Source organism: Delphinus delphis, chromosome 1 (genome assembly GCF_949987515.2).
Source record: "Delphinus delphis chromosome 1, mDelDel1.2, whole genome shotgun sequence".
NCBI lineage: Eukaryota > Metazoa > Chordata > Mammalia > Artiodactyla > Delphinidae > Delphinus > Delphinus delphis.
In genome coordinates this window covers 123,169,853-123,191,507 of record NC_082683.1, presented here as the reverse complement: position 1 = coordinate 123,191,507, position 21,655 = coordinate 123,169,853, and the positions used below count along the sequence as shown (strand labels likewise).

The window sequence follows — 21,655 nt, the reverse complement described above, 5'->3', positions numbered from 1 at the left end:
CTTGAGTCAAGATTGTGTATTCCAGAGGAAAACATGACACACACACTGCTGATTTGGTAGTAGTTTGGATGCTGGTTTTCTTCCTCAATCTGCCTGAAACTATTTACTTTTCAGAGTCCTCAAACAGCTGCTGTAGCCTTCTGTCCAGATTTTATAAGGGCAATCCATGCGAGAGTCAAGGTGGAGGGTGTGTTTGCCATCTTACCCAGAACTAGAAACTTGTCCATTATCGTTTTGCTTTTAAAAGTCGTAAGTCAGTGTGTTTCCTGACCCTTGTAATTGACCTATTTTATCTCTGTGGAAACCTGTAGGATCTTCTTTGGTTTGCAGTGTTTAGAAATTTCCCAGTGATGTTCCTTGGTCTGTGTTCTTCCACTGTGTTGGGTATGGATACCATTTTTTTTTCTTATAAATTTATTTATTTTATTTATTTTTGGCTGCATTGGATCTTCGTTGCCGCACGCGGGCTTTCTCCAGTTGCGGCGAGCAGAGGCTGCTCTTCGTTGTGGTGCGCGGGCTTCTCATTGCGGTGGCTTCTCTTGTTGCAGAGCACGGGCTCTAGGCGCACGGGCTTCAGTAGTTGTGGCTCACGGGCTTAGCTGCTCCGCGGCATGTGGGATCTTCCCGGACCAGGGCTCAAATCCATGTCCCCAGCATTGACAGGTGGATGCTTAACCACTGTGCCACCAGGGAAGTCCAGGATACCATTTTTTTTAAAGATTTTTTTTTATGTGGACCATTTTTAAAGTCTTTATTGAATTTGTTACAATATTACTTCTGTTTTATGTTCTGGTTTTTTGGCCACAAGGCATGTGGGGTCTTAGCGCCCCGACTACAGATCGAACCCACATCCCCTGCATTGGAAGGCAAAGTCTTAACCACTGGACCTCCAGGGAAATCCCTGGATACCATTTTTGAGTGCCTTTTATAAATTTAATCCTGACAAAACTCCCATAAAGTAGGTATTATTATTCCTGCTTTAAGGTGAGGAAACTGTGGCTCAGAGACATTAACAAAATTGCCCGAGGCGGTAAATGAGTGGCAGGGCTAAGTTGCAAAAATAGAGCAGTGCTGTCTGAGTCCAGTCTTCTCTCCACACAATACACTGATACCATTTCGATTGGAAAGGGGAGGTGAGTTGGTTGGTGGAAGAAACCCCAGCTGGATCCCCAGGCCCGACATAGACTTTGACAGAAAAGTACTTAAAGAATACTTGTTGGAAGCATAGATAGATGGATGGATGGATTGGGTTGAGTTGAGTTGAGTCCAGCTGAACTGAATGGAGCTAACTTGGAATTCGATAAGCTTAGTTGAATTGATTAGCAGAATAATTCCCTTGTAGTAGGCATCCACATCAGATTTCCCCCTTGGGAAAATGATGTGATAAGAGCCAGCAAGGCTATGAAAAAAGAAATGTCTTTGACAGAAAAAAGGAGTAGCCTATGACTCTAACCAGGACGTGGCTAGACCTGCCCATGCAGGTCAGCACAATGTTGTATCATCACTGGTAGTTCCTGAGGGATTTCCAAGAGCAGTTGTGTCAGATCATTCCCAATCTAGCCCAAGTACTCCTTGTGACCAGAAGATGCATTTTCAAAAGCATGACCGGGCAGTGAGGGTGAATTAAGGGTGAGGTTTGTGAGATAATATCCTTGGATACTAAAACTAGAGAGCTTTTTAGAGGTCTGGTTGCTTGGTAAAGGTAATAAAGAATAGAACACCTGGTTGGGGTGTACACAAGTTCTATAAAGGTACAGCTTAGGTAGTCTTATTTATCCCTGTACCTCCAGCATATGGAAGGTGAGTAACCAGGCAGGTTTTGATGACTGAGTGAAATGTGAGTGGACAGATGGGTATATGGATGAACAGATAGATGGCTGGATGAATGGACAGAATTCTAGGTGCCAGGCAATGTGTCCACATATCACCTTGGGGATCAAACTTGATGGTCTCCAAGGCCCTGCGGTCTCTGGCCCCTTTCTACTCTCCAGCCTCAGCTTGCACTGGCTTCCCTCGGGCTCACTCCTTTCCAGTATACTGGTCTTCTTCGGCTTCCCATCCCCACCAAGTTTCCTTTTGCCCAGGCACTTTGCAGAAGTCCATTTCTGCTGCCTGGATGGTCAGTCCTCCTCTGCCTCACCGATCATTCAGATCTTACTTAGTTCAATCATCATTTCTTTAGGGAAGTCTTCCCTGATCTCCACCTCTCATTGCACCATACACCTTTCCTTTTTTTTTTTTTTTTGTGGTACGCGGGCCTCTCACTGCTGTGGCCTCTCCCGTTGCGCAGCACAGGCTCCGGACGCGCAGGATCAGCGTCCATGGCTCACGGGCCCAGCCGCTCCGTGGCATGTGGGATCTTCCCGGACCGGGGCACGAACCCGCGTTCCCTGCATCGGCAGGAGGACTCCCAACCACTGCGCCACCAGGGAAGCCCCATACACCTTTCCTTTATGGCACTTCTATTCGATGTAACTTTACATTTGTTTATGAAATAATTTGATAAATTCTGTTTCCTATGCAAGACTATACCCTCTATGAGGCAGAGACCACACCTTCTTTATTAGACTCATTAAACCACATCTGTGGCAAAATAGTCTTAGGACTTTTAGGGTATTTTGTGAGCTGTTGGGTTCCCAGAACCTAGCTTAATGTCTGCTTAATAGATATTTTCTGATTCACTGACTGAATTTGTCCTCAGTACAGTACCACATCTAAGGGAATGTGGCAGGTACACTAATTACAACACAACGATATTTATCAAGTATTTGCTACTGGCTCATCATCTTACCGGGCTGCCGGTAGCAAACCCAGGAGCAAATCCAGGGTCCTGGCTATGTTCTGTCCATGCTCACTCTCTGCCCTTCTGAGGCAAAGATGTATACAGTCTCGGAGGCCTATATTGGCAATTAGGAATTTTTTCTTATGGTAGCCCCACATCTTTGACACTCCTCGAATAGTAGTCTATGTCCATTTCCCTTGAATCTGAGTGGTCTCTGTGACTGCTCTCACACAACAGAATATGATGGGAGTGACACAGCCAGTGTCTGAACCTGAGCCTTAAGGGCAGCTCCCTGCTTCTGGCTCTCAGTGCTCTCTCTTCGGAAGCCCTAAGCTGCCATATTAGAAGTCAGACGACACCAACCACCCCAAGGCCACCAAGCTGGAAAGGCTGTTGGTCAACACTCCCTGCCAAGCTCCCAGCCAACAGTCAGCCATGCGGGTGAGCCTCTTAGAGTGTCATCCTTCACCCCTTGGGCCCCTCCAGCTGACACTACGTGAAACACAGACAAGCTGCCCCGTCCTGTCCAAATTCCTACCTATAAAAAGGGGAGCAAAATAAAATTATAGTCTTAAGTCATTACGTTTTGGGGTAACTTGTTACGCAGCAGTAGATGACAGCAGCAACACTATTCTAAGTGAATTCTGAGCAAATGCTAAGGCACTCTTCTCCCTGATAGTAATACAGAACCTAGTAAATAATCAGTGACAGACCTCAATTTGTTGCAATTGGGAGGTAACAACAAAATAATACCAATATGAATGTAAGTCCCGACAATAGTGTCGGGATAGTGTCAGACCCTGGGGATATTCTGGGCCCAGGATTCAGGGCAGTCTCGGCTTTAAAATATCAACATTTCATAACACTAGAGTCAGAGCCTGAAATTTTATATAAATGTGAGCCACACTTCCATTTCAACAATATTTATTAAGGGAGTTTTATTCTTTGATTTATTAATAATTAATATTATTTATACTATCATTAATAAAAATAATTATTTTGTTTCTTAAGGGTCATTTAAAAATGAGGTTTGGCAGGGGGAATCAAAACAAAACCCTGAAAGGGTAATTAACCAAGAACTCTCATGTAACTATGGGGATGATAAGGGCTTCCTCCTGGCATGGCCCCTCACTTCTCGCAGAGGTCAGTTTTCTTTGTTCCTCTGCAGGCCTCCAGGGCTCTCCCCTGGAGGAAGTTACAGGCACAGACTGAAGAGAGATACAGAAGTCCTCACCTGTCAGGTGCACAGAAAGACCCGAGCCAGAAGTCAGCAGATGGTGTCCCCTGGGGTCCCCATCTGGTTCTGTCCTTCTGTGAGCCTTTGATCCTGCCATTTTCCCCAAACAGCATCGACTTCAGATTGTGTGGATTTGGTTTCACATGACAAATACTGGGAACTGATAACCTGTCCTGAATATACCTAAACTCTGAGGCTGTAAGTTTGATAGGGGAGAAGATGAAATTAAAATCTGAAAATAAAAATGGTGGGGAAACATCCTTCCTCCTTGTTGGTGGTAAAGACTGAACCCCAGCTCATGGGTCAGTGGATCTGAGAAATCACATTTGAAGACCACCCAGTACACTTTTGAGAAGTTGGAGGTTTTCATTCTTTTTTTTTTTTTTTTCTTTTTTTTTTGCGGTATGTGGGCCTCTCACTGTTGTGGCCTCTCCCGTTGCGGAGCACAGGCTCCTGACGCGCAGGCTCAGCGGCCATGGCTCACGGGCCTAGCCGCTCCGCGGCATGTGGGATCTTCCCGGACCGGGGCACGAACCCGCGTTCCCTGCATCAGCAGGCGGACTCCCACCCACTGTGCCACCAGGGAAGCCCCAGAAGTTGGAGGTTTTAAGATTGAGAAAAGAGGGTGGGTTAAGATCATATGCCCTCCGCAATCCCACACTGCATCTGTTTTGGCTGCTGATGCAAAAATGCGAGCAACAGTAAACTCAGCTCAGCATCCTCCAGTGTTGAAGGTAGGATGTAAATTCTGAGCGCTTTTATGAGTTAACCTGTTATGAGAGGAGGAGATGTAAACCTGATAGTCCTAAGACTGTTTTGCCAGAGACATGGTTTACTGAGTCTAATATAGAAGGTGTGGGGATAGGACCTGAAAGGACCCGAGTGGACAGCAATGTCCCAGCGGCATTGAGAAGCTGCTCTTGTTTTCCACCGAGAAGCAGGATTGCAGAGAAAGAGAGGAGGCAGGAGGGTAAGATCTGGACAAGTGGGCCTGTTTATATTTGCAAGGTCAGTGAGACAGTGGCCCTAGAGGTTTTGATTTATGACCGTGTCTGTGCTTCCACCCGCATGCCTGAGATGGCGTGTGATGACACACCGTGATTGGAAAGCAGAAAGGACTGGCTGTTCAAAAAGACCGGCAGGGAAAGAAAGGCTCTAGGATCGATATATACCTCATCATAGGATCATGAAGCAGCAGCTAAAAAGCCTTGAGGGTGAATTGAAGAGAAACAATAAAGCAGAGTTTGATGGACTTCCTAACCAAGAGCAGAGACGGGGGCAGCTTTCTTTAAACCTGTGTTTTTCAAAATTGCAGACTGTGACCCATTAGCGTATCATAAAATCAATGGGTCGCGCCTAGCATCTGGCAAAAAAAAAAGAAAAAAAAAAGAAAAAAAATAGAATAGAGAATAGCACCATCATTGTAAAGATAGGTATAATTTTGTGAAACCTTTTAAAAATTTACACATACCTATACGCGTATGCTCTGAGTAAATGGTATGTCCCACTGTGAACTACAGTTGGCAAAGTTTGAAAGCCAGTTCTTTAAACCAGTTGCCAGGTGGTCAAGACCCAGAATGGAGTGGAATTGGGGTCCTTCAACCCAGCCGCCCTGACAGCCAATCACTTCCTTTCAATGAGTCCCTTGGAAATGAAATGGAGGCAGAGGCCCAGGAGGGGGTGTCTTTCTTGATTTGGCTTTTGCAAAAAAGGGACAGGTTTCTGAGCTTCAGTAAAAGTGACCACACAGGCAAAGTTCAGGCTCCAAGGAAGGAGAGAAGTCAGTTAAGCAAATCGATTTTTAGCAAGCTGCTTCCAGCAGGCTCCATGAAAGAGCTAAGGCAGAAAAATTTTCACGGAAAAAGAAATATAAAAGAGAAAGGGTGTGTGGGAGGAGCCATTTTCCAAGGACATACAGTGAGGACACACAGACCTGACACTACATGCCCCCATCTCCTGCCCCACTGCCACCATCAGGCACGCAGACCTTGTGAGAAGAAAGGCAAGCAGAGCACAGCTAAGGATCTTTGCTGAAGGTGGAAGGGAAAATGCTCTCAAGAGAGGTGGCCTCCCCAGATCACCAAGGCAGCTTGAAAAGTTCAGATCTGAAGCCAGAGCAAGAAATGGATTTTTGACTTGGAAAAAATTAAAGGAAAACAGAAAAACATTCTTCACACCAGAAAAAGAGAAGATAAAGAAGTTTGATCCTTTATTTGCAGAGGAAGAGAAAACTGGTCGTAGCTGAGGAGGAAGAGAAGAGGCAGAGGTACGTTTCAGACCAGCTGCATGGGAGGGCTTGTGGGGCAGAGGCTTCCTATAAGGGAGGGAGGCCTGTCTGGAGGCTGGTTTGCATCACAAGCACACTGACACTTTAAACTGTGCTCATCTGGGTTACTGGGGAGGTCTGATGGAGGTTAAGTGGCCCCACTGGATAGGGGGTTTTACACTTTAATGTTAACTCATGAATTACCTCGGGAAATTTGCCTCCTTGGGAGATGGATGAATCTCTAGCTGCGGGTGTTCCTCCAGAGAGAGTGACTCACAGCAGCTAGGTTTGAATTTAAGGTGTTTGAGGTCAGTGCCTAAGTCAGGCAAAAATGAAGACTTGACACCGCTATCCACTGTCTACACCCCTTTCTCAGGTCCTTAATTCACCCTAGGATGAGATTTACAAATGACGCTGGAAATGTTAAGACTCCCTGCCAGGACAGCAAACACACTTCATCCCCTGACTAACTCTGGTTGATTGGCAGTGGCTGTTTGTAGCACTGGGTGGACTTTTGCAAGGCCCTATCCTGGTTCCACGGAAAAGAATACAGGGCTGGGTCTAAAGTTATAGTGATTGAATGGTGGCCCTGTCAAAGATATGTCTCCCAGAACCTGTGAATGCAAGCTTATTTGGAATAAGGATATTTCCAGATGTAATTAAGTCAAGGACATTGAGAAGAGATAATCGTGGATAGACCATAAATCCAGTGCCAAATGTGACTTCAGGAAGACACAAGAGAGAGGGAGACACAAGAGGGAGGAGATATGGGAACGTATGTATGTGTATGGCTGGTTCACTTTGTTACAAAGCAGAAGCTAACACACCATTGTAAAGCAATTATACTCCAATAAAGATGTTAAAAAAAAAAAAAGACACAAGAGGAAACAGAGAAGAGATGGCCACGTGAAGACAGAGGCAGAGGTTGGTGTCACGCCGTCACAAGCCAAGAAACTCCCAGAGCCAATAGAAGCTGAGACACAAGGACAGAGTCTTCCCTGGAGCCTTTGGAGGGAGGGCGTCCCTGCCAACACCTGGATCTCAGACTTCTGGCCTCCAAAACTGTGAGAGAATATATTTCTATTGTTTTTAAGCCACTCAATTTGTGCTACTTTGCTACCGTAGCCCTAAGAAGCTAGAACTGAGAGTCTGCTGGTGGGATATTTGCTGACTCAGTGCATAATTCAATTTTAAAAAGGCTCAAGCCTTTAGCTAAAGAGATAAAACAAGAAGGATGGAATTTCAGGCACTTACTAAGTACAGGGAGGACTGTTCAGGCTTGGGTAATGATCAATTGCTCAGAATACAGTATTTGCTTGTGGCAGAATTAGAGAAACATGATGTTTGAACTACAGTGTGTGGGACTCTGGTGAAATAAAAATTGCTTGATGAATTACTGAAAAAAAATCGTTGTCAAATATCTTTCTCTGGAAGGAAAAGGGGAGAGAGTCACCATTTATTAAATACCTACTATGCCTATATATATGTTATATTATAATAATGTATGTTATATTTTTATGTAATATATATTATAAATAATATATGTTATCTTATATTGTTTTATTTCTACTACTGGGTAAAACTGGTATTCCAATTTTATGACTAACTTATGTAAGCTCTCATGGCTAGTAAGTGGGAGAGCAGAGCTGACCTTAATTTTGCCCTCAATTACATCATTTACATTCTTCCCACGTCACGTCACCATGCTGCCTCCTAGAAGAGAGTTTTATTTCTCTTTTCATACCTTTAAAAAACCCCACAGCTTTATTTGCGGTATAATTGTTATACATGCAGCACATATTTAAAATATGCAGATTGGTAAGGTTTGACATAAGTATCCACCTGTGAAACCATCACAATCAAGATTGTGATAGCCATCATCCCCCCAGAGTTGCCTCATGTCCCTTTGTGAGACCTCCCTCTACCCACTCCCTGCCTTGTACTCCTTAGTACAACCGCTGATCTGCTTTCTGTCACTACAGAGATTCATTTGCATTTTCTAGAATTTTCTGTAAATTGAATCATATGTCCTCTTTTTTGTCTGACTGCTTTCATTGAGTGTAATTATTTTGAGATTCATCCATGTTGTTGTATGAATCAATAATTCATTCCTTTTTACGGCTGAATAATATTCCAGTGAGTAAATACACCACAGTATATTTATCCATTCACTTGTTGATAGACACTTGGGTTGTTTCAGGCTACTACAAATAAAGTTGCTATGAACATTCATGTACAAGTCTTTATATGGACATAGGCTTTAATTTCTCTTGGGTAAATACCTAGGAGTAGAATGACTGAATCATATAGATATAGGTGTGTGTTTAGGGAGCTGTATGTTTAACTATTAAAGAAACTAACAGTTTATTAAATGGTTGTACGATTTTACATTCCCACCAGCAGTGGGATTGTTCCAAGTACTCCGCATTCTCACTAATGTTTGAATATGGTCAGTCTTTTTAATTTTACATATTCTAATAAGTATGTATGTAATAGTACCTCAAGGTGGTTTTCATTTGCATTTCCCTAATGACAAAGACTTTTGAGCATCTTTTCATGTGTTTATTTGCCTTCCATGTATCTTCTTTGGTGAAGTATCTGTTCAAATCTTTTGTCCATTTTTTTTTTTTTTTTTTGCAGTACGCAGGCCTCTCACTGCTGTGGCCTCTCCCATTGCGGAGCACAGGCTCCGGACGTGGCGGTTCAGCGGCCATGGCTCTCGGGCCCAGCCGCTCCACGGCACGTGGGGTCCTCCCGGACCGGGGCACGAACCCACGTCCCCTGCATCGGCAGGTGGACTCTCAACCACTGCGCCACCAGGGAAACCCCGAGATTTTTTTTTTTAATGTATATTTTGGATACGAATTCTTTATCAAATATGTGATTTGCGATTTTTTTTCTCCCAGCCTGTGGGTTATCTTTTCATTTTTAAAGATACTGCAGACTCAGTCATCTGGGCTGGCTTCAGCCTGGTTCTGTGTAATGCAGTGGGATTGATTGGATGATGACTCAAAAGTCAATGCAACTGTTTATACCTCAGATTTTATGATGATAATTGCAGGAAGGGATAGTCTATGAAGTGTTACTGTGTGTTTGCCTTCCTTAAAAATTTCTGAAAAGGACTAGCCAATTTGGGATCAGCTTCTAAAAACAAGTTGCTAAGGAGTATACTGTACACAAACCGAGAAGGACATCAAAACCGATAGGATTCAGGAAGAGTCACTGGGAACCCAGAGAAAATTTGATCTGTATGTGGGACCATGCTTTTAGGGAGCTCAGCATGTAAGTGGGGCTTTCAGGTTGAGCCTGTTTTTGTCTAGGAAGGGGACTGGCAGCTGGAAGGGCTAAGGACTGAATGCTATTAGAAAGTCTCTATTAATAAATGCTTTCATTCTGTGGCAGGCTCACTTTACATGCAACTCTGACACCAGCAGAATTGGTCGTCCTGCAGTGACCCGCCTTCCACCTTCACAGCCAGCTCTCACTCGCTGAGTGCCCTCCCCAACCAATAGTCTGAGCAGCTCAATCACATCGAAGTGATAGGCACTTAAGAAAATGCCTATGCCCTAGGGCAGTATTCAAATCATATACCAGACTTTATTTATCTAGCCTACCGTTAATTGGACAGTTTATCATGCTGTTTAAACATTCTATATTCTTTTTTTTTTTTTTTAAGAGGGGGCAAAGTGTCATCTGCTGTAGAAGCAAACGACAAGACAAAGGCATACAGACCCCAGGGAAATGCCCAGTTTCCACACTACTATGGGAGAGATCCTCCAGGGCACGTCCTGGCCCTAGGTTCTTTGTTCTAGCCACCCCCTATTTCTCTGGTATTGTCAGAAGACAAGATTCAGTTCCCGGGTGCTGGTAGAAGAGAGAGAGAGGTTCCAGAGCTTCCTGTAAGTACTGAGTGAACAATCTGAGCTTAAAATTTTCCCTTTTTTAAATATTTAAAAATAAATCAAACTCCATCCTGTGCTGTACACAGCCCTTTCGACTCCCTGACATTGATTTGAGGAAACAGAAGGGGTGTCAGCACTGGAAGGGCCTCGTCACTTTCTCCTGCCATTTCGGTTTGGCTTCTCCCTTGGGTACCGTGCTGTTGGGCTTGGAGGCTGCAGTGGCCCCAGAGCCCGGCTGAGGAGCTGCAAAGAAGTTCCCTTTGGACATCTGGCCTGGGGGTACTTGAAAGATCCAGCTCAAGAAATCCTGAAGGTCAGCAGGACGGGCATCTGGGGTAGCTCCCTGCCTCCCACTGGTGCCTGGCATCCGTGAACCAAATGAGATGTGATAGGGGACTCTGCGGGTATCTGGGGAGATTCCCACATGCTGGCATCCAGCCCACTCTGTGATGTCATACGCATTTCCATCCATCAGCGCAAAGTAGGTGATCTTGAGGCCCAACATGCCCCAAAGCCTCCTTCCTCAGCAGGATGCAGCCTGTTACATTCAGCACAGTATCTGGCGCTCTCAGGTTCCTGGTCCATTTCAAACTCCTATGCTCTCCCTGGCAACGGCTGCACATCATAGTATTCATTGCTTCTTTGAGGTCATCCTGCAGCTTGGACAGAAACTCATTCACTGACCGGCTCAGCTCATTCTCTGCCATTCGCCTCATCTCATATTCCTTCCGTCTTTCAGGGTTGCTGACAATGTCCCAAGCTGCCCGCAAAACCTTGACGGCCTCCTCAGCCCGGGGATGATTATTTTTGTCAGGATGAACCATCACTGCCGGCTGCCTATAGGCCTTCTTCAGTTCAACATCCGAGGCTGTGGCTTCAACCCCCAACACATGAAAAGGGTTTAGCTCATCCTCAGGAAGCCCAGCCATGGTCAACAGTCGAGCCACTTCCTCTTCAGGCTGGCAGTAGCGACCACTAGCTACAGGTGTATTCTCCTGCCTATTGGTCCTCTGCTTGACCCAAGGCAACTCCAGCCAACCCCACTGAACTATTCTTACCAGCTGCTGCCACGGCCTGCTATCTCTCAGTAGAATCAGGCTCCACTGCCAGCTGGGAGAAGCCAGCCAAGGGAAGAGGCTTTACCCCTCCAGCCTAACTGGTCACTCGGTCCTACCAGAAACCACCAGCCCAACTGTAGACAGCCCAACAAAAGGGCCAAAGCACCCAGTAGCCTAAGAAAATGGGTGAATAGTGCTGCCCCATAGGAAAACCCTTGGCTCAGAAACTGGAACATCACCTGGGGCCCACCCCCCAGCCGCCCTGCCCAGACTCCCACCCAGACCCAAAATAGGTCCAGATCACTGCCTTTCAGCTGCCTGCATGCATAGATGAGATGGCCACAAGTTCCCACGTACTCCCCACTAATACCAGCAGTTCGATCGGCCACCAGAAGCCTGCCTGTCCAAGCTGACACAGTTCCTCTGCCCCCCACAATTCCAGTCCTCTGCGCTTATCTGTCCGACTCCATTTCCAACCCAGCTGATGTCGACCAGGGGACCTGGGATCGCTGTGTCCACCCTCCCGAGTATCCTCTATGGCTGGAGGATACTATGGCCGTTGTCTCCGGGGTGCAGGTTTCTTTCCACTGGCACACGTGAAAAATCACTGGGAAACTTAAGAGGTTCCTCTTCCAACTCTTCGTCTTCCCCCAAAGCTGGAGAGGTACAACGCTGGCAAAAGCTGCTAGAAGAGCTATCTCCTCCCTCAGAGTAAGACCCTTCGGGGGTTCCCTGGCAGTTACAAGCAGGTGGAATGGAAAGAAAAGAAGGGTTCCCATCTTCCTGGTACCCAGCCTCATTCTCTCTTGAGAGTTCCTGGTCCACTCCTGACTCTTCTGAAGATGCCGCACTCTGATCAGGGTCCTCTCCATCCCTAGGGGGTCCTGGACCCCTTGGAGGGCATGGCTTGGATCTGACCAGTGGGCTGGATTTGGGAGCTGTGTGTACTTAGGACTAGAGTGCGCTGTGAGGCAGCGGGTACCATTAGGGGCAGGCCCAGCTGAGTCCCTGAGTCCTGAGAATGCAAGTATTTCAGGGTCCACAGAGGATCCTAAAGTCCTGAGGGAGACACCACCACCGTGGTGGGCTCCACACAACCCTCCTTCTCCGGGGTGCTTCTGGGCCATGACCCCAGGGCTTCCTGAGGATTTTAGGTCACAGCTATCATGGTAAGCTCTGATGCCGAAGAGCAGGGGCGGCTACAAGAGCAGCTCCCCCGGCTCCACCTCCCATTCACTCTCTCTAAACATTCTATATTCTTAATGACTGTTAGCTGCTAAAACATTCTAGTATTAGTACTTCTCTTCTGGTGCACATATGTACTTACTTCTGTTAGGTATGTATCAGGAGTGAGCCTGCTGGGTCATAGGACAAGGATGTGTTTAGATACTATGAAATAGTTTTCCAAATGGTTATACTAATTTACACTCTTACCATCAATGAACAGGAGAGTCCTGATTGTTTCACATCCTCGTTAATGTTTGCTCTCGTTGGTCTTTAAATTTTAGGCAGTCTGACGAGTATGGAGTAGTATTGAACTGTGGTAAATAGCATTAGTATCAAATAATAGTATAGTATCAAATTCAATAGTATTTAATTTGAATTTCTGCTATCCATATATTTCAATATATCCCATCCAACTTTCTCTCTTTAGAGTGTCACCTTGATACTTCTCCAATAGAGTGGTGGAGCGGCCTATGCTGCCTCCTTTTGGACTTTTGTGGTCCTTCATGTGACTTCTAAAGCTAGGTCATGAAAATCAATGCACTTCCGTCCTTCTCTCTTGGATGCAAACTCTTGGAATTTCTACTGTATATTTTTGTTTTTAGTGATTTCTAGCTTAATTCTGCAAAGGTCAGAAAACACTTTTTGTATGATTTCAAGCATTAAAAATTTGTTGATATATGTATGGCCCAGCGCATGATCTTTTTGGTAAAAATTCCAAGTACACGTGATAAGAATCTATATCCTGCAGTTGCTGGGTACATGTTCTATAAATGCCCATTAGGTTAATTTTGTTTATTGTTTTGTTTACATATCATATTCTTGATGATTTTTTTTTTTTTTTGCCTCATTTTATCAGTTGCTGAGGTTATGTTTTTAAAAATGTACATTTGGGCTTCCCTGGTGGCGCAGTGGTTGAGAGTCCACCTGCCGATGCAGGGGACATGGGTTCGTGCCCCGGTCCGGGAAGATCCCACATGCTGCGGAGCGGCTGGGCCCGTGAGCCATGGCCGCTGAGCCTGCACATCCGGAGCCTGTGCTCCGCAACGGGAGAGGCCACAACAGTGAGAGGCCCGCGTACCGCAAAAAAATAAATAAATGTACATTTGACTAAGATTGTGAATTCTAATTTTTTCTTCAGTTCTGTCAATTTTTTGCTTTACGTATTTTGAGGCTACTTTATCAGATCGTAGAAATTTAAAATGAATATATCTATTATATGGTGAATTGAACCTTAAGTTATTAGGAAACATCCTTCTTTGTCCCCAGTAGTGCTTACCCTAAAGTTTTCTTTGTCTTATACCAATAAATCACTTCACTGGCTTGCTTTCCTTTAGCATTTGAGATTATGGCGGCTGATACTTTCCAAAGTTGGCCACAATGGATCCCATCCCATGTGCTCTCTTTACTCTGTGACCTTGATACTCCTTCAGTGGAATGGTGGAGACTATGTTGCCTCCTTTTGAACCTTTGTGGTCCTTCATGTGACTTCTGAGGCTGGATCATGAAAATCAATGCACTTCTGTCCTGTTTTCTTGGAATTTAGCTCCCAGGCTCTGAGAAAGCCCACACTGGCCCACGCAGAGAGTTCATATGGAAGGACCATGTTAGGTGTTCAGGCCAATTGCCTAGCTGAGGTCCTGACGCGAAGTGCCAAATATATGAGGATACCTCTATGACAGCAGTCCCCAGCTGCTGAGTCACCCCCAGTCTCCAAGTCTTTCCAGCTGAGGCCCCAGACATCTTGAAGCAAACAAGCCACAGTACTGTGCCTTGTCCAGGTTCCAGACTGTGAACATAATACAATGGTTGTTTTATGCCACTAAGTTTTGAAGTTATGAGTAATAGTAACCAGAACAGTGTAGTATAAGTTTTCTATCCTTTGTTAACCTTTGTACATCTTTATTTTTAAGGTGAATCTCTTGTAAAAAGTGTGTAGGCTTGTAAAAAAAAATTGTCTGACAATTTTTTTCTTTTAATTGCAATATTAAGTCTATTTATGCTTAATGTAATTACTTATATATTGGGGTTTAAATCTTCCAACCTTCTATTTTCTTATTATTTGTTATTCTTTTTCTATATTATTTTTTTCTCTCCTCTCTTGACTTCTTCTGGATTGATTATATATTGTATTATTGCATCCTCCCCTCATTAGCTGGTTGGCTGTACATTCTAAATAACTTTTAACAATTATACTAGAAATTACAAATGCATCCTGAACTTCCCTCTCAAATGTAAAGGTTCAGATAATCTCTCAAGATGGCTGTCATTAAACTGAGAGTGAAACATGTAGACAAGAAAGCAAAGAAATAAATTAGGATTGAAGATGATATCTATGGGAAAGAACTATGGGTGTGATTCCTGGCACATGGAGTTGTCTGGTCTCTGTAGATCAGAAACCAATTAAGTTTTTGAAGAGATCACATTTTCCAAGAAACCATGAGACTTAAAAAGCCTTTTAAAAAAAAAAAAAAGGCCTTTGGGTGGTATAAACCTTAAAACAGCCCTTGGACCCCCAAGTTTCCATAAGCAGGACAAGTCTGTAAAAGCTATACAGCCTTCAAGGAAGACACCCTCTCCAACCTCGCTTCAGATATGGCTGTGGAGAATAACAGACAAGGAAAAAGCCTCAGGGGATGAAGCTGGAAGCCCCAGAGAACAGCAGACAAAGGAATTCCACCCCAAGGGCCACATCAAAGTCACAGCTAGAAGGTCTCCCCACTTCTGGGGCAAAGACACTCAACAGCCTCATTAATTATATGGGCCGATGGCTGCTGTATCTCCCACTCCTCCTTTGATCCTATGGGAGTTTTGTTTTTGTTTGTTTCTTTGCAGTCATCCTGGTCAGACCAAGAGGAGCTGCATTCAGCCCTGTGAGGGAGGAGGCATACCCTCCAGAGAACCTAGCCTTTGAACTTTGCAGAAGTTGGTAAATGGGATTTGGGGCTGTCTCCCTGGGGAGGCAATAAGCGTGCTCTATGAGTGGGATTAAAGGAAACACGAATATTAACTGCCTAAAAGGGTTACTGGGGCTGCGACTGATGTGTGTTAACAAACCCACTTCTTTTCCCTGGGCTCAGGGACCTCATTTCCCGTCCTCCCTTACAAGAAAGCATGGCCTTGCTGAGGTCCAGCCAATGGAATACGAGCGGAAGCAAAATGGCCGTTTTCAGCCCTGGCCCATAAAATCCTCCCGAGAGATTTTTCGTGCACTTCCCCATTTTGTCTTGGTGCTGACGAACACAGTGAATTTAGAAGTCGGGCCTTAGAATGGAGGATCTATAAGATAGAAGGAGCCTCAGTTCCTGAATCACTGCTCGGGTACCTGTTCTGAAATGTGTTTGAGTGAGAAAGAAATGTCCATTTGCTATTACAGCTGGCGTTACCCTAACTACTACACGAAGCCATCGCCTACCCTGACTGACCGCACACTACCTCTGCCTTGTCTGGGAGTGTAGAGAGGGAAGGGCTACATTTTAAATCTCTCTATCCGGGGCTTCCCTGGTGGCACGGTGGTTGAGAGTCCACCTGCCGATGCAGGGGACACGGGTTCGTGCCCCGGTCCGGGAAGATCCCACATGCCGCGGAGCGGCTGGGCCCGTGAGCCATGGCCGCTGAGCCTGCGCATCCGGAGCCTGTGCTCCGCAACGGGAGAGGCCACAACAGTCAGAGGCCCGCCTACCAAAAGGAAAAGAAAAAAAAAAAAAAAGGTTTAAATCTCTCAATCCTAACAGTTTTTCTAAGTAGAACATAAGGCTCAATTTTAAAGTAAAAGTCCCCAAGCTCCATTTGGACAAAGTGCCTTGGCCCCTGGGTGATGAGCAGCCTTTGCTCCCATTTCACTCCGAAGGGGAAGCCTGTTTGTGTCCTGAGAAACAGGAGCCAGCAAGACCCCAGGAGACATGAGCAAAAGGAAAGTCAAGCAGAATCAGAGCTACTCTGATGTAACCTTACGTTGAGATATTGAGTCTTTGCTTCCCTTTTTCTAGGTAAGGAGGCACAGACTCAAGAATTAAAGTGGTTCTTCACATAAATTTGGTGACAGAGCTAAGATTGGAAGTCAGATCCCCTACTATTATTTATGGCAGAAGAAAAAGGATAGGCAAATACACTACTGCTTTCGCAGGCAATTAAGCATTTCTTTGATGCCTTGGGATTTTTCTTAAAATTTTACACAAATTTTTCATTCTACGTCATCATATATCCTCAATGATTTTATGTAAAAGAAACTTTAAAATTACTTGTCACAGAATAAAAAAGACCCTCCAGGAAGATGCATGTGGTCATCTACCCCTGGGCACACTGCCACTTACCCCCAGGCATGCACAAATCCCAGTTTGAAAGACACAGCTTGATCACAGATACAAAATTATCTTAGTACTACGATCTGATGTCTTAGGGTCCTCGTCCTGTCCTGATGCGTTCTCTTATCTATGATCTGTGGTCTACCCTTCCCTGCTGGTCCAGTGGTTAAGACTCTGTGCATGGGTTCGATCCCTGTTGGGGAACTAAGGACCCACATGCCGCAAACAAACAAACAAACAAAAAACAGAAAAAATAAAGCAACTATGATCTGTGGTCTACCATCCCCATTTCCAACCTCAGTTCTAGGAACTCAAGCACTATCGTCCAGGGAGAATTGCCAGACTCCTACTCATCCTTTGAGGTTCAAATCCAGCATCACCTCCTCCAGGAAGCCTCCTATGACAATTCCAAGCCCAGGTGCTCCTTTCCCTGCCTGCCCCCACTCACCCCCACCCCACCACTAGACCCTAGGCATGCTAATCCTAGCACTTACCATGCCATGTTGCAGTGTGTTTGTGTGCATGTTTGCTTCCTCCAGAAAGTATGACACATAAAAAGTACTCAACAATGTTTGCTGAATGAGTGAATTTAAGGTGGTGGCTGCAGGCTCCCTGGGGCCCACTTGTCATCATGCTCCCTAGCCCACTCCCGCCATGGTTGGAGGGATGCAGAACTCAGCAAGTGCACACTTACTGGCTGGGGGAGGGGCTCCGGAGGTACCGAGCCTGCACGGCTCTCATATTGGCTTCGTCCTCTTCACTTGGGACTACCTGCTCCTCTTCCGGGTCCCCACTTGTTGCCATGACAGCCTGTCAGCCCCTGTAGGTTTGGCATGAAAAGGGCAGTTAGAAAACCTGATTCTGGAGGTTTTGTTGGGGGAAAGGGTGTGTCAGTGATGTCACCTCAGTGGAACTAGGAATGGGAAAGTCACCACATGTTAATAGCCTAGTGGGGAGATCACCCATGAGGAAAACCCAGTCAGACTTGATCCAGCTACTGTTATCAGGACACCAAGATGCACACCCCGGCCGTGTAAACAGCCCACCTTGGAGTCGCAAGATTTAAGAAGTGACAACTTGGCTCCTTCCACAGATGCCAGCAAGAAAGCAGTGAGGTGAACCAGAAATTTGCCTCTCTCTCTCCCTCTCTCTCTCTCATACACACACACACACACACACACACACACACACACACACACACACATCTTTTGTCTTTACCGGGAAGATGCCTTCTTCAGCGTCTCTAACCAAGGCCACAGGAGCCACTACCTTTGGCTCAGGCGCCGTCCCACAGCCTATTAAGGAATATGAGATCCCCCAGGACCTGGTCCCAGGCATGGCTGGGCCCTGACACTCAGGGCAGAGCTGCCGCCCCTTTGTTTGTAAGTCCTGGGCTCACAGGACAAAATGAAGGGAGAAGCACACTCACCGCTGATCTGCCTGTATCTCCGCACCAAGGGGCAGCCACCCAAAGGCTGAGGGACCCAGACGAAATGGCCAGAAGCTCCGACCAGTGAGAGGGACCGACCTCCCCTCTCCCGTGTTCCTTCTCTGAGGGGCAGGACAGCTGTTCACAGGAAACCCTAGCCAGCTTCTAAATTTAGCTTCTGGTCCCACAGCCTGGCAGATCTCTGGGAGGAAGGAATGCAGGCTCAGGACCCAGACCCGAAAGCAGGCCCCACTTAACTCTTTCCCTCCTGCCTGATTTTCTGGACACTGACATGAGCAGCAGAGTTGGGAGAGGTTCATTCTTCGTAGACAGAGAGGCCTAAAGAAAAAGTTTGATTTGGGCTCTCTCTCCATGCCTTCCAGCCTGGGGCCGCTATTCAAAATCTGAAGATAATCTAAAGCCAAAGATCTAGGAGAATACGTTAAATTGTACTTTAACCCCATGTCAGCACAGAAGGGGTTGGAAAAAAAAAAATACCAGATATATGGAATGGGGAGGGTCCTCTGATAGATGTTGGGAGAGCAGCGTGGTGAGACTAAAGGGTAATCATTTCTTGTGACCAGGGCTCCATTTCTTTGGACAGAGATGACTCTGGATACTGAACCGGACAGCTGTGCTCCCCTTCCACAACCCCTGCCCCACATTCACCTCCCATGGTGATGGTCAATTGGCAACCCCGGGTGATATAAACTTTCCATAAGCTTCTCAAACTTCAAATGTGCTCATAGCCCACCCTACTCCACTACACCAATTCCCACCATCATTCCGATCAAAGCAAAGTCCAATAACCCAATAGTTCACTCCCTCACCCCGCACATTCTCTAATGACCCCATTCCTCCATCCATCCATTCAGCCATTTGTCTACCCATTCACAAGTATCCACTGATATCTATTTGCATCAGGCTCTATACTTGATCAAAGTTAGTAAGACACACAATTACAGGCTTAAAATGGTGCTTCTTCCCAGCCAGGTGGAATAATGCTTGGCACAATGACAATTGGCTGAATAAATGAATGAGCTCACAGTTTATTAGGAGGGATGAGACACAGACCAAAAATAACTCAGGCAGAAGGCAGAATGTAGTTAGTTAGTATCCCAAGAGAGATCCAGGGTGCCGTGTGAGTTCAAAGGAGGGAGAGAGCCCTTTTGGCTGAAGAAGTCAGGAAAGGCTTCATGAAAGAACAGATAATATATGAGCTGGGCTTTAAAGCACATGTTGGATTACAACAGCAGATACGGTGGGGGGAAGGAATTCCAGAGGGGTTGGCATGGAAAAAGTTTTGGGGTAGCAAAACTTAGTTTCATATAGTGGTTAGAGCTTTGAAGAAAGAAAACAGGGGTGTGCGCAGAAACTTGGCAAAGCTGGGATGGGGGCTCCTTTGGGTAGAGTGGTCCAGGAAGGCATCTCTGAGGAGGCACGTGGCATCACCAATGGCCAAACCCCTGTCCTGGGTGTCACATAGGGCCTCAGTGAGTGTCTGTTGAAGAGTGGAAGAATGACCACAACTGAGTAACCATGGGAGTTCAATTCACCTCCAGCCTTCAAGGTTCCATGAAGATGAAAGGTGGTATGAGAAAGAGGTGAGATGAAGGAGGGAGGGATGGAGAGTGGATGGGAATGGGGCAGGGGACTGAAGGGTGGCATCAGTCAGGGCGAGGCTTAAGACGACAGACCCTCAGGATAGGGAAGAAGAAGGTGGGTGGGAGGTGGGGGAAAGATGGAGAGCCAGCACACCTAAGAGAGGCAGCAGATAAAGAGGGGACCACATAGGAGGAGAGAGGACAGAGGGCTTCTGTCTGCTTTATACCCTTTAAACCCTTACTCACCACCCCGGAACTCACAGAGGGTGACATCTGGGTCCCTAGCCTGGTGGACTAGAAATCAGAAAACCACTTCTTAGCTATGTGACCTTGGAGAACCCATTTAACTTCTTTGAGACTTAGAAGCCTGTTTGTAAAATAGAGAATCATAATACTCATTTTGTTCTGATCACCCAGGTCTAAGGTGGAACCCCTTCCACTGCCTCAATTTCATTATCTATGTCATTTCCCAGGTAATGCTCCCCATAGCACTGGCACTCTTTTTTTTTTTTTTTTGCGGTACGCGGGCCTCTCACTGTTGTGGCCTCTCCCGTTGTGGAGCACAAGCTCCGGACGCGCAGGCTCAGCGGCCATGGCTCACGGGCCCAGCCGCTCCGCAGCATGTGGGATCTTCCCGGACCGGGGCACAAACCCGTGTCCCCTGCATCGGCAGGCAGACTCTCAACCACTGCGCCACCAGGGAAGCCCCTGGCAGTCTTTAAGTAGGGTGACCAGCCATCCCAGTTTGCCTGGGATGGAGACATTCCTGGGACATAGGACCTTCTGTTTTAAAACTGGGAGAGTTTCAAGCAAACTGAGACAAACTGGTCACTGTATTTCTGACTATCTTGGTTCCTTGTATACTATCTTCCTCCCTGACCAGATTAATAGTTCTCTGGGGGGTAGAGATTTCCAGTCTTCCTCATGACTGTGTCTCTAGCGTGGTGGTGAGGTAGACCGGAAGGGAAGTAGATTAACAGATCGTATTATGCCTTGAAGTATTTCAGCAATTGTGACTAACACCCTTTTTTTATTGGCTTTGAAACCCTTCCTCTGAGATCATTTCCCTTCATATTACGCGGCGGCAACTTCCTGTCTCTTATAGGTGAAGCCCACGTGATAGTGAGAAGCTCAGGATTTTGCCCACCTGCTAGGTGGAGAGAAGGCAGGAGAGGTAACTGAGAAGGTGGAGAACGTTCCTTTTGGGGCTTTTGGTGAAGTGGGTGGAGCAGTCCAGTCCCACAGGTGAGCTCACCTGTCAGTCCAGCCGAGGGGTGGGCCATGGGGGCCAGGCTGGGCAAAGGTAGACAGGAAGGGAGAAACCACAGGGATCGAAGTCTGGACTGGGCCAGAGGCTGTCGTAGCTTTAACCAGTCAGCCCAGACTGGTTAAAGTCAGGGGCCCACCAGCGCCAGGCTGGACTCGGGGCAGAGAGGACGCAAGACCATGGAGGGGAAGATGCAGCCCGTGCTGTGGGTGCTCTGTGCAGGTGAGTAGTGCCCAGGGGTGGGCGAGACAGGGGCTGAATGCTGAGGGTCTCCCAGAGTTCCCCCAGGGAGGGCCTCCAATGACACAGTTGTATTCCTGCTGGGCAGAATGACACGTCTGTCGTTCAAAAAGCGGGTTCCGGGCCAGCGCCCAGAATCAGAATGTTTTTTATTCTCATATTAGTAAATAAAATTTCAGCCCATTTCTGGAATTCATAATACTCTCAAAACGATATTTTCTGATCCCAGATCAGATCATCAGATCAGACATAAGATCTGACAATTGGGACAAAAATATTTAAAATCAGGGTTGTCCCAGAAAAGCCAGGATGTGTGGATCCAGGATTTGTGTTCACTACCTG

At 46.2% G+C, this 21,655-nt stretch overlaps 1 protein-coding gene and 1 pseudogene across 1 annotated transcript in view; both read right to left on the bottom strand.

Annotated features, from left to right (window-relative positions):
* Nucleotides 1–17,577, bottom strand: part of STYXL2 (serine/threonine/tyrosine interacting like 2) — a 33,548-nt gene extending 15,971 nt beyond the window's left edge. Inside the window, exon 1 of the mRNA XM_060009210.1 lies at nucleotides 17,468–17,577. Coding sequence (XP_059865193.1) covers nucleotides 17,468–17,577 — 110 coding nt within the window. The remainder of the gene's footprint in view (nucleotides 1–17,467) is intronic.
* Nucleotides 10,318–12,372, bottom strand: LOC132425539 (dnaJ homolog subfamily C member 14 pseudogene; annotated as a pseudogene).
* Nucleotides 17,578–21,655: the final 4,078 nt, after the last annotated feature.